At 40.3% G+C, this 13,915-nt stretch overlaps 1 protein-coding gene across 1 annotated transcript in view; it reads left to right on the top strand.

Moving 5' to 3' along the window:
- The first annotated feature begins 2,957 nt into the window (after positions 1-2,957).
- Positions 2,958-13,915, top strand: part of LOC145394030 (uncharacterized) — an 87,307-nt gene continuing 76,349 nt past the window's right edge. The window contains exons 1-6 of the mRNA XM_080268000.1: positions 2,958-2,994; positions 3,769-3,839; positions 7,401-7,436; positions 10,864-10,899; positions 12,078-12,164; positions 12,573-12,641. Coding sequence (XP_080124126.1) covers positions 2,958-2,994; positions 3,769-3,839; positions 7,401-7,436; positions 10,864-10,899; positions 12,078-12,164; positions 12,573-12,641 — 336 coding nt within the window. The remainder of the gene's footprint in view (positions 2,995-3,768; positions 3,840-7,400; positions 7,437-10,863; positions 10,900-12,077; positions 12,165-12,572; positions 12,642-13,915) is intronic.

Raw genomic sequence — 13,915 nt, 5'->3', positions numbered from 1 at the left:
CAGTCCCCCTTTAAATCGCCATTTCCTTTAAATCCCCATCCCCTTTAAATCCTCATTCTCTTTAAATCCACCGTCCTTATTAATTTCACCATCCCCGTTTAAATCTATAATCCCCCTTTAAATCCCCACCCTCCTTTAAATTATCCCTTTAAATCCACCATCCTGTTAAGTCCACCATATCCTTTTAAATCCACTGTCCCCTTATAAATTCCAGACCCATTTAAATCTCCATCCGCCTTTAAATTCCCATCCTCCTTTTAAATCCCCCATCCCTCCGTTAAATCTCCATCCTCCTTTTAAATCCTCCATTCCCCATTTACACCCGCCTTCCCCCGACACCTTCTGGGGAGCGACGTGTAACAGAGGATATACAGCACCGTCACCGTCACATCGCTTCTCGTAACACCGTAACAACACCGGCCAGGGAAGCGGTGTCATGTGGAAGTGTCGAGGGTGGCAGCTGATGTGGAAGGTCGTGATGCTGAGAGTGGAAATGTGAAGTGAGTGGATGGAAGTGGGTTTGTGTGGAAGTGTGTGTGTGTGTGTGTGTGTGTGTGTGTGTGTGTGTATTGATGGATATTGTAGGACCGAACTTCTGTAACTGTTAGAGTCACATTTCATCATCTTCCTCCCTCTCCCTCTCCTCTCACCTTCTCTCTCCATTCTCCCTCTCCTTCCCTTACCTCCTCGCCCTGGCCTCTCACCCTTCTCTCCTTCCCTTTTCTTTGTCACTTCTGTTCCCTTCACTTTTCTCACTCTTTCCCTTGACCCTACCTTATCTCTCCTCAGCTCATCCAGTCTCATCCTATCTTACCTTGCGTCTCCCTAAATTCTTGCCTCTCCCCTCACTACCTCTTCTTCCCTGATCTTACCTCCCCAAGTCTCATCCATCCTACGTTCCTCACCCTGCCTGTCCAATCCTCTCACCTGCCTCATCGTACATAGAACTTCTCACCCTACCTCCGACCCCTCATCCCCTGTCTCTCCCTGCACACCCCACCACACCTAGGCTAACTTAATCCTAACTACCCATTCTCATCCTGCCATACCCTCCCCTGCCGCTCCCTGCCAACCCTTCCTCCCCCTTCACCTCCCCTGCCTCACCCTGCCTCCTCTGGGTGTCCCTGCCTTCCCACCAGCGAGGGAGTCAGCCGGTATTAACTCTAACGACTTCATTACTATCACTCTCAGAGCCCTTATTCAGGCGGGAAGAGAGAGAGAGAGAGAGAAAGAGAGAGAGAGAGAGAGAATAATCACTTTAGTACTGTATAGTTTTTTTATTCGTGTTATATTCAGACTTTTATTCAATTCACGGAAGAGTTGATAGATAGGAGAGGACGTGGTAGATAGAAATAGTAGGAGCAACAATCCCAGGCTCAACTGAATGTGAACCCGGTGGACTGCTGGCTTAAGTTCCACAGCCTCGATTATCTCTATGCTAGTTTTTTTTCCCGCTGCCAAATTTAAAGTTGAAAAAAGCGTCTATACTCCTTTCACCTTTACTTGGCCCAGATTTTCGTTCTCTGGCAGCCTATTTCCCGTCGCTCATTGGCAGGAAGAGACAATACTGCGGCCGCACATCCTCTCCGTAGCGCTTCTTCGTGACTAGCACCATATTCCAGTGTTAGTCCGTCGTTACAAATACAAATCAGCATTAAGGATGGAGACGACAATTTTAGGCCTAATTGGATTAAAAATAGTAGGATGAAAAATAAAGACGAACACAGAAAGAGAGAGAGAGAGAGAGAGAGAGAGAGAGAGAGAGAGAGAGAGAGAGAGAGAGGCAGGGGGGGGGGGAAATATATATCTTGGACGAGCTGTTAACTGGATGGTGGAGAGGAAGGAGGGTGAGTTGGGGAGAGAGGGAGAGATGAGGGTAGAGACAGAACAAAGGGAGAGTAGGAGGAGAGGAAAGAGGGAAGGGAGGGAAGGAAGGAGAGAAGGAGAGCGATGAAAGGTGAGTCTGGAAAGGAGGGAAAGAGAATGGGAGGGAGGGACAGAAACGGAGGGAGAGAAGAGAATTGGGAGAGAGAAACAATGGGAGCAAGGACAAAGGAAGGGAAAGATGTAAGGGAAGGAGAAAGAGAGTGATGAAAGATGAGAGGGAAGGAAGGAGAGAAAGAGAGGGAGGGAGAGTAGATACTGAGGAAACCGGAACAAAGAGAGAGAGAGAGAGAGGTCGACAGATTGGATCTATCAGAGGTTTGGTTAATCTCCTCCCGGATAATCCAATCATGGTAGCCGACAGTACCCCTCTCTCTCTCTCTCTCACTCTCTCTCTCCCTCTCTCTCTCTCTCTCTCTCTCTCTCTCTCTCTCTCTCTCTCTCTCTCTCTCTCTCTCTCTCTCTCAACTTTAATTTAGCCTCTGCTTTCATACCACAACTCTCAGTATTGATGTTTCCTTTTTTTTTATTAACTAACTGTAGAGTTAGTTTGTGTGTGTGTGTGTGTGTGTGTGTGTGTGTGTGACCTATAAGAGAGAGAGAGAGAGAGACTGTCACTAACAAACACAGACACACTCGATTGCTTCTCAGACCTCCAATATCTGCCTCGAGAAAAGGAGTGCTCTCTCTCTCTCTCTCTCTCTCTCTCTCTCTCTCTCTCTCTCTCTCTCTCTCTCTCTCTCTGTGGTGTGTGTGTGTGTGTGTGTGTGTTGATCTAACTATTTATATCTTTCTGCCCGTCTGTCAGTCTGTATTTCTGTATTCTTGCCCCCCCCCTCTCTCTCTCTCTCTCTCTCTCTCTCTCTCTCCACAACCCGTATCTCTACACGTTGTCATTTTTATCACAGTCTCTCTTATCGGTGTCCGTGGCCGATATAGAAAACGGGAGATATTATGGAACGGAGTGAGAGCAGGGGGGGAGGGGGGAGAAATAGATTGTGTGTGTGTGTGTGTGTCCGCTCTGACATTCTCCCAAGATAGGCACTTGTACAAACGTGAACAGAACACAGAACATGTCGAACCGCATCTACAAGTGGTCTCTGAGGAGCCGTATAAAATCACCCCAAAATAGCAGGAATTAAAGGTATGTTAGCTCTCTCTCTCTCTCTCTCTCTCTCTCTCTCTCTCTCTCTCTCAACACATTTCAATGACTCACCCAGTTAATTGAAGGCATCTGCCTGTTACTTAGAACGAATACAATACTCTGTTCACTTTACCTTGGCCAAAAATTACCATCTCTCCATCTTGCAAGCTGAGTTGTAACAGTTCATTAACATTAGAACATGATGCCAGTCACGAAGAAGTGCTAGACAGTAAGTAGAGCCATAGTATTGTTTTCTGCCACTGAGCTACGTGAAATATGCTGCAAAAAAATGAAAATTTGGGCCAAGTTTAAGTGAGTGAACTATAGAGTTGTCCCAGTCGTGACACGGTTGATAAAAAGGCATATTCTCCTCGGTTAAGGAAGCACCCTAGCACCTCTTTCTTAGCGATTTATTTTTGGATAAGGCCGGTTCATATCAGGTTGTATGTTATTCATGCTGAAGATTGTGATATTTGGATTATTTAAATGGAGGAGAAGACAAAACTAAGGAATAATAAACAAAATAAATCGCTTAGGAGGACGTGTTAGGGAGCTACCTTAACCGACGAGAATACGGCCCATGATTAAATGTGGGGCGTCAACTAGAATAAAACAAGTAGTAAAGTTATCCCGACCATGAAAGGGTTAATGTTCTTTATTTACCCTTCCCCTGTACCCTTCTTTGATCTCTGCTATTTTCTTCGCGTAGTTAATTCTCTTTATTTCTTTTTCTTTTGCAGGACCGAAGGGAGAGGCCGGACCGAGAGGGCGGCGGGGGAAGAAGGGCAAGGATGGGGAGCCCGGCCCGGTGGTAAGTGTGGGCTGGAAGGCAAGGCGTCGATGCGGGCTTTACAAAACAAATTCATGTGGAAAGAGAATATGCAGGATTTGTTTTTAGAATATACAGGATTTGTTTATTTTTTTTTATATACAGACACAAGTTATGCAGATTTGGAGAGCTGCCTTTTACAATTTTGCCTGATCATGTTCAAATAGATATATATATAACTGATGCATCATTGAAAAGAATATGTGGGAAATAGTAGTTGTCTCCGAAAATGTTACCATATTCGTAACTGAAGGAATGCGTAGGAAGATGTTGTTACTGAAAAACTTTGGAGCAGGTTCATTTTGTTTTCGGCTAAATTGGTGTTAAGTTCCGCAAAAAAATAAATAAATAAATAAATAAATAAATAACACATAAACCGAAATTAGTTACAAGTACCACGGCGATATGGGCCAGAGAATTACTAAAACAAGAAGTGATATATACATATATGTTTGAGATTTATGCGATCAATATTCTTTCAAATTATTGTGATGGGTCGCGTCGAGATTAGTCCAAAGAATTCCTAAGATGAGAAATTAGCGGTAAATTGTGGTCATAAATATAACTTGGGAGGCCCCTTTTTTCGAAATTTGCGTGGTGATGGTGCAGGGTAACCCAGCCTGTAGTTAATGGCGGGAATAATTTAGTTACTAGAGGATAATGTTACGCAGGTCTAAGTCTACGTTTGTAAAATCCTAACGCATTTGTGTGTAGGTTGATGCTTCCAAGATCCATGCCTCACATACGGCTTGTGATGAAAGCTACTTGAGCAGTTTGGGGATTGCCTGTGGAGCGACGGTAGAAGTATAGCAAAATAAGGAAGACGGGAATGATTATCGTAATGTGTTACATATAATAATACCGGCATATATATTTGTTCCAGAATTCATGCAGTATAGTCTTATTATTATTATTATTTTATTATTATTTTTTATTATTATTAGTATTATTATTGTTTATTATTATTATTATTAGTATTATTATTACACACACACACACACACACACACACACACACACACACACACACACACACACACATACATCACCGTTTCGGACATGACCTTACTCCATCATCAGGCAATCCCCCAGGAGGTAACAGGAGTGTTCAGTGGTAGTGTGATGTAAGGCGTGATGAGAAGCCACTCAGTCGAAGTGCAGATTGAGCGAGAGACAAATAGGGAACTAAGACTGGACGAAAAGTTACGACAAACAGAAGTGGTACGTTATGGGAAGCGATCACTGCGTCAAAGCAACAGTGGGCTGGCTATTATTAGATCTGAAGTGGTCGTTTGTAGGCCACTTGAGTGTTGGTGCTGGTTAATTGACGAGTCGTTACAGGAATAATGTTACATGATGCTACACTCGCTATCACTGCTTCCTTTAAGTATATTTTAATGGTAGAAGTAATCAAATAGATAAATAGGTAGGTAAATACATAAAAGACAGATAAATGGATATATATGTATGTATATGATTCTCAGTATGTTGATGATCGCAACAGTGAAGTTAAACCATAAATCTTGTCAACTTTTTTTTTTGCCTGTGGCCCTTCTAGAATTACCCAGTCTGCTCATCATTTTAAGTCAAGCGTTTTGCCTCATTATTATATATGCACTATAACTGTTACGTCTGACAAGAATGGCAGTTTAATGTGGGCGTTTTACTCAGTTTAAATACAGACTAAAACCGCTGCTGTATTTTGAATGGCAGTAACCGTCTCTCCACACACAGGGACCCAGCGGACCGCCAGGCAAAAATGGATTCCCGGTACTTTCAAATTTTCGCCTCATTGTTCTTGTTTTTGGTGTTATTTTTGCCTCCGTGTTCTTGCTGTTGACGTTATTGATGTCTCCTGTTGCATGCCGTAGCCCCCACGTGCATGGTGTAGCCGTTTGTTGCGTCTGTGTAGCACCCTTGTTAGTTATGATTATGCAATGCGGAGGGAGTGTGTAATGTCTGGAGCTTAGTGACGTTATTTGCTAGACGTGTAGCGGTTATTATAATCATTATTATTATTATTATTGTTATTATTATTATTATTATTATTATTATTATTATTATTATAGAACTAGAGCCGTGACTTTGTATGTATTCTTTACATTAATAATCATCTGTTCCGACTTTTCATGTGGATTGCTTTGATTCTGTTCATTTTGTTATTCTTACCGTTTTGATTTTGTGTCTATATTTCTTTAATATATCAACTACTACCTCTTCCATTGCAGGTAATTCTGCCTAAGGAATGTTGATATTGTTAACATTAAAGACATAAATTACATACACGGTGTAATTTGAAGATGTTGATGATAAAGTTACTAGTAAGCCCCTTAAGCCCACGAGGATATGACCTAAGGTTTATGTTTACTTGGACTGTTAAGTTTGTGTTGTTAAGTGAATTTGTTTTTCTTGTGACTTTTCCTTTTAGTCTCATTACTATTTTTTTAATTTGTAGCGTAAGCATTCTTCAGACTTTCTTAACTCAGTACTTGTATTTAGTTTTCTTCAATAATTTTACGATGGTTTTGTTTTTGTTAGGCTTATTTGTCTTTTTTTTTCTCTCTCTCTAATTCTTATCTTACTAGAGGCAAATCCTCAGCTTTACTGTAACCGCTTGGCAGTAGCAAGATTAAAATGTATCAGGGTTTCATTGGTCAGCTGGTTATTCCCTTGTGTTTGTGTATTCTGGCGGTGGGGTAGCCGCGTAACTTGAGTCGGTCTGTTTTCTCGTGACACAACTCTTACATTTTTTAGTTCAGTTGATGGCCAGGTGTATTGAGTGGAGGGTTGATGTGACTGGTAACCAAGGAGATTCGTTCCTGCTTCACAACTAAGGCTCATGGAATTTCATGCAACCACGACTTAGTATACATGCTGTGGGAATGGTCTAGTTCCGTCTGGTGAAACAAGCCGGCTAGAGAGAGAGGGAAAGAATAAAGTATGTTATTCTGATCGGCAAATGAGTGTGTTCGGCACGATGATTTCGGTCGGGTGATGTGTTTTTGAGATTTACAGATATTATGGATTATGTCTGGCCTTTTAAAAGATATTTCGAAACATGTGGATGCTTGTGGTTTTTGGATATCGTGACACTACATGTTTTTGGGGGAAGGGGGTTATTTTGTGACAGTTTTGCAACTACTGCTGTTGACTCGGTTGAAGTTGGAGGATAATTATGGTCTCTGCATATTGCATGTTCTTGACATGCTGGGACTTTTGACATTTTTCGGTATATTTGTACCTTATAAGATGTTTTGTTACTTCTTTGCGAATTATCTAGCTCCTTGTTACTGTCTGGATTCCTGTGAGCATTTTATTGAAATTAACAACAGATCATTGTGTTCAGGTGAGGTGCGTTTAACTGCTATATTTGTGGTTTCGGCTTTTGGTAGTGCGTCGGGTTGGTTATGTCTGTTTGGTTCACGTGGTAATATCAGTATTGGCAGTATAGCAGTTCAGCTCAGAAAGTAGTCGGGCGATAGACAGAATAGAATAGTAGAGTTGTAGAGTAGATGAGAGGGTTAACGCCGTGTCTCTGTTGCAGGGGCCACAAGGGCGGAGAGGCTACCCAGGGTTCCCGGTCGGTGGCAGGCTCTCTTGTGCTACACTAACACCGCATTCTCTCACTCTTAACCCAGCACTCTCTCACATCACGCACTGTTTTTCACCATTAACCCACCTCTTAACTCTCCCTTCAGTACGAGGTCTTTTGTAGTGTATTCTTGCTGTTACTTGGCGATTATACTCAGTTTAGGACAGCCACCCGGAAGTGAAAGGGTTAATGGGGATAGATATTAACCCTCCCATTTTGAAAAGTCTCTCCTATGCTGAATAAGATCTTGTAGCAGCAAAATGAAATGCAAAGGATGTCAGGTTGGAAGGGTTAACGTAGTCATAACATTAGCTAAAAAATTTGTCGTAGACCTAACAGTAATGTAACTCAGTTCTAACATTTATATAGCTTATTTACATTTTCGTAACATATAACATTCGTAGATCCGACACCTTTCAAGCGAGCCTCTTCCCATTCCTTTATCAGATGCCTCTAACTTTAAGCGAAAAAATCACTGCCTGATTGTGCAAGGTTTTGGTTCCTAATGAATAAAACTGAGTCTCTAACTGACGTGGCAAAAGTTTGGCAACGCTCCGTGAACTGTGTTTGTGGCAGTAAAGTCGCGGGGGCTGATAAACATTTTCAAACTTTGCTCGGCCGTCATGCATTTTTAATCTATCAGCGTGGCTCCCGGGCTGCCGCTGTTATAATGCTGCTTTTGGTGCAACTTTACCCACTGATCAGTTGTAAACTTGGCTGCTTAGGCGACGCATTTACGCTTAACACAGATTTTGGGATATTCTGTATTGACGCTCTGTGGTTTACGTATCTTGTCGCGCGGACTCAAATGCATTATTGACAATTCTGGCTTTCAGCCATGTTTGATATCAACACGTATATTAGGGGGTCGTATTTCTCGTATTCTTAGGCTGCATACTTACGCCTAATGCATATCTTTTAGATGTTTTACTGTCCTAGCATCGTCTTTTTATGTCAACGCACGGACATTATAGCATCATGAGTAGCCAGGTTGGATATTTCGACGCATAAATTTTCGAGTTATAATTTTCATTCCCATTCTTCCCCACATATGCATACAGTGTCCCCATTCACGCTTCGTGTTCCCTGCACCCTCCTCGCCTCTCACTCGTATTCTGTACAAGTTCCCGGAAGTCCATTAGGAAAAATCAATGTTTATTTGCCATTCCGTGTCGTCACCAGTGCTACGACATAGTTTCCGATTCACAACTTTGTGTTCGATGAGAGTTCCTTTCACTTTCTTCTCGCACATGTCCTTCCTTCTTCCCTGTTTTGTATTTATTAGATCGTATTTTTTTTTTTTGGTTGACTTTCTTATTTAGGTTCTGTAAATGGGTGAATCCTTCAAAATTCTAACATCTTTTCTCTTTTGTTTTCATCTCTGGACGATTTTTATTTAACTTTGAAGAAACCATTCGCTGTGAGTGGGCTACAAACTCTCCATTAATTATTTCCTCAGTATGAAACCTCGCCACAGAACTGAGTAAAAGCATCATGTGTTAGGAAGTACAAAATGGAAAACTGGACGCCCTCGTGGTGAAGCGACAAAAATTCTCTTCTTTATAATTCCATTTCTGCTTCTCCATTTGTCGTCGTGTTTTTCCCTACTTTCATTTTCAGGGTTCCTCAGAAGTCTATTATCCCTCTAACAGCTAAATCGTGTCGGCTCCAGCTATTGTTTACATTTTCTCCGAGACATTTCTGGGAATCCTGACTAGTGGTTGTGCTTATGCTGATGTGTGTATGAAATTTATCGCAGTTTCTGGTGTTTTTCAGTTTCATGTTGTTATTTGTTGTAATTCTCACGCTTTTCTTTTGTGTAGACTGGCTCATTAAAAGATAAATCAGCGGTGTCGTGCGAGATGGCCTTTGTTTATTTTGCATGGTGGCAGCATATCCTTATTTTTCATATTTCATGCTTTCCGTCCTTGCTTTGTCATTTCTGCGTATTACATAATAGTTTAACACCTGCATGATAGCACTGACGGTACGAAGCATGGCACTAACAATATCTTCACAGAACGCCCGAATGCTCATAGTTTCAACGTGTCCTCCACCTTAATTACGACCTGAATGGCGCTTTAGTATTCAGTTGGAAATGTTGGCAGCATTTGGAAGAATCATAATGATACACTGGTTGGCTGTGGTAATGCATTTTTTTAACACTGAACCTTTGGTATTCAAATAATCCGCTTCAGAGAATGGGGGACTCGTGAAGCCGCCTACCGCTAGATCTCCGCGCCGAATACGTGTTAAATTACCATGATTTTTCTCTGTCATTGTGAGAACCTGTGTGGCATAATACCTCCGTACATTATTTAAGTATTGAAAAAGCTTCGTAACAAAAGTCTAACAGGGAAGAATACATTGCTCTTGTTGTTTTATTTCCCTGAAAACGATGCTTGAATTTTGAAAACCCTGCTCTTTTATATTTCCTTTGTCGTTTTTAACGAAGCTGCTACAAAGCTGAGCTAATTCTTGCCTCCTGAAATGTACGATTTGTACTGTGTTTTAACCAAGCACTTGTTTTGTTTGTGCCAGTCCCTCTTTTGGCGAAAATTTAATAATGATGTATTAATTTTTTCTCCTCTTATATTTTGTTACGAAGCCTTATCAGTACGTCAATAGTGTATGATGGTATTTTGGCACAGATGTTCTCACATCAGCAAAGAAAAATCACGGTACTTGAACACGTACTTGGGGCGAAGCTGTTAAACAGTGAGACATCTGGTGGCAGACGATTTCCACAAGTTCTCTATTCTCTTTTGCGTGTTCGATTCCCGTTAAGAATTTGAAGTAGTTGTTGACATTTAAACTACCAAATACTTCCACTAAATCTAAGCATGTCCGGCATTAACGCCAGTTGGCATGAAGTCACCATAAAATAAAACTAGCCATACAGATAGTGGATATTTACCGTCTGGCGGGAATACTTGCATTCATGATGGCTGCTGTGACGTCATGGTCCTCAATGATGTCACAGGCTGCTCTGACGTCACTGATTTAGGAAGCTACTAATTGAAGCATGTATTCAAGACTTCCTCCTTTTCTGTTTGGCTTTTGCAGTGTAGTTCACCTTAGAATGGTGCTGTTTTAGACTAGGACATTCACAATAACTTTCAAGTAATTCCCATCTAATTATAGAAACTTAAAACATTAATGATGATTATTAAGTCAAGTAGAATATTAATACATCAGTGAACTAATAAAGCTTAGCATGTTTTCATTTGATCTTTTGCTTTATCGGCCAAAATTAATATGACCGAGGAGAAGCCCAGTTAGTTTCATCCTTTATGTGAGTTTTGTCTCTGTGGTAAATTTTGTCCACCCCACCTTAGTTTTATTTGTGTGTACGAGTATGGTGAGCGTTGTTTGTTGTCCTCTGAGCAACACTAATGTAATGTCGTTCTTGCAGGGTCCCATCGGGCTAGACGGGCCGAAGGGAGAACCGGTGAGTCCTCAGCTTTGGTGATGTATTTCAAGTGGAATAAAAATTATTATTATTATTATTATTATTATTATTATTATTATTATATATGAAAGTGTGTACTGTATGTTCAAATGCATGGATGTGTATATATATATATATATATGTATATATGTCAATGTATATACATATATATATTCTTGCCTTAATGACCAGGGGCTTCGGCCTCAATGGTCGATTAAAAAAAAAAAAAAAAAACAATGACCAGGGGCTTTGGCCTCAATGGTCGATAGGCCAGAAAAATATTCTTCACACATCTCATTATCCTATAGTATGGTATTGACGCAAATTTTGTCGATATTACAACGACTGTATATATATATATATATATATATATATATATATATATATATATATATATATATATATATATATATATATATATATATTTTTTAAATGATAACTGTGACGTACCAGAGAATGTCAGTATGTAATATACAAAATAATTCGTTATGGAAGTGGTGTTGCGAAGTCTTCTATGCCACTTAGAATACTGGCATATTTTTTGCATCACCTTATAAACATTGTTTCATTAACTTATCATATAATTATTTTCCATTTGTTCTTTCTTTCACGTCCTCTTCTTCATTAATGGCATATCCCGTGGTAAAGATAAAATGCTTTCAAGTACGAATGCAGTGTAAAATTCTTATCCGCGACCCTGTTTTTGCCTTCCTGATTAATGGTGGCAAGTGTTTACATATTTATTAAAAATAAAGGCTTGAAACACATTAAAAACATAACTTTGGAATACTTATTTAAAATGAGCAATTAACGAAATTTTCGGGTAACCGATGAAACACGTACCGTATTGTTCTGCAGTGTATGTGAAATGTGGGTGGGTCTGACCGTAGACTATACATTTTTCGATTCTCTCTCGACTAATGAGTGGTCGCACGGCGTACCCACTTTTTCCAGTTCCAGGTTTCACGTACTTCGTTCAAATGGTATGAAATCGTTGTTAAATGATGAGATAATGTTTATTTGCATGCCCTGAGAGTGAACCATTAAAATACAGGGAAATATGATGATGATGACCAATTCCATGTGGAAGAAAACGCTCCTAGTTTTATGAAGCACTTTGTAGTAGTGGGCAGCTAATTTTAGATGATGATGATGTTTACGTGTGTTTGTGTTTTCAGGGTGAACCAGGAGCACCGGGAGCGCCAGGTGAACCGGGACAGAAGGGAGAAGCCGGTGCCGTTTATGATATTCACTCCCGGCCCAAGGTGAGAGTCGGAATCGCGCGTCTGGCAGGCCCGCCCGTCTCTGTTAACAAGTGCTGCCCGCGCCTCCACCCAAGTTATCGTACCCTAAGGTGTAAAATATTGTGTCATAAAGTGTGTTGGTAGTTAAGGCAGGCGTGGGCACTGACAGGTATATAGAACTTTCTGAGGATTTGTTACTTTTCTTTCGCAGCCTTATGCTTTATCTGCTCTCCTTTACTCTCCATCCTGCTTTTTCAGTCCTTGCCTTGCACTTACAGAGAAGTTACATGTGTGGTAACCCTATTGCAAACGTCTTTATAATGACCAATAAGCTGCTCTCTCTCTCTCTCTCTCTCTCTCTCTCTCTCTCTCTCTCTCTCTCTCTCTCAGCTCGTAAATTAACTTGTAGCCCCCCATTTTGTGTTTCAGGGCATTAAAAGGTCTATAACCAGCTTGGAGGGCGGCACTTTAGGCTATGCTGAAATCATCGCCATCAAGGTGAGATTGTACCACCAGCAACGCATCCACCAAGCATTCAACTCTGGGATTTTTTCTTCCTCACAGTTCTTAAATCTTGTAGAATTTAGTGCGCGTCCTTAAACATGTAGAACAACGTAGTTTTGCTTTTATTTTGGTGGAAAAATGATTGTTTGCTTTCTTTTGACATTTGTAGAATTTAGTTTGCTTTTTAAACATCGTAGTTGCATTCATACATACGTAGAAAATGCAGATTGCTTTCATTAACGCATAACAAAAAGTCTGTGGCTTGCTTTCATATATAATGTAGACATTTTGCTTTCGTAAACAGTAGAAAATGCAGGTTGCATATAGATGTGCACTGATAACCACTAAGAAAGATTAGTGTGTAAAAAAATCCATTTGACGCCAAAAGCTCGTAAAAAATGTGTTGGAATTAGCTGTAGCAAATGTAGTTAGTCATTAACCTAGTAAAAATTAGTGCATTAAATTCTTACACTCGAAGAATAACAAACTTTTGTTAACCGTACACCTCAAAAGGATTACAATTGGCGAGTAAAATCGTCTGACGATAAAGTAAAATATATAAATAGTGTATGGGAGTTTTGGATTAAAGCGGATATAATTAATTATTTCCATAAACCCGGCAAAGAATGTAGCTGGCATCCATAAACGCGTGCATAAAGATAAATTACTTCCATAACCAAGCTGAAGAATAATGTGTAGTTTGCTTTCATTAGTGCTTAAAGAAAGTCGGTTTTCCTTGAATACGGCATAAGAATGCAGTTTGCTTTTATTAACACGTACGGTGAAAGATTGTTATTCTCTTATTAACGCATAGATTTGTCCTCACGTTCACGTCTGTTAACCAAATAGAACGTCCGTTGTACCTCCCTAAACACCTACAAAATTTATACTTTCTCATAAACGGACAGAATATTGTATGCTTTCAGCAACACGCAGACCAAATTGCATTCATAAACGCGTATAAAAATTTCTTTCATAACCATGTATATACACTTATTGAAAATAACTATAATTGAATGCCCTCTAAACACAACGGTAAAAAAAGAAAAAAAAAATGCACTGCATTCAGAAACACGTAGAAAAAATGTTCACTTTCATAACCACGTATAAGACTAATTGCTTGCCTTAACACGCAGAATATGTTTTTCTCTATAACCTCTTGATTCTCCATGGACTAGTAAAATCGTCCGGTCCTGACCAGAATAAATGACCGCGGCAGAATCGTCCAGATGTAACCGGAATAATGCGTTCATATCGGTAGCGTCTTT

Source organism: Coenobita brevimanus, chromosome 26 (genome assembly GCF_032717465.1).
Source record: "Coenobita brevimanus isolate Jiangsu-jjx chromosome 26, ASM3271746v2, whole genome shotgun sequence".
Taxonomy (NCBI): Eukaryota; Metazoa; Arthropoda; class Malacostraca; order Decapoda; family Coenobitidae; genus Coenobita; species Coenobita brevimanus.
Note: the sequence above shows the minus strand (reverse complement) of the source record. Positions and strands in the feature narration are given on the sequence as shown.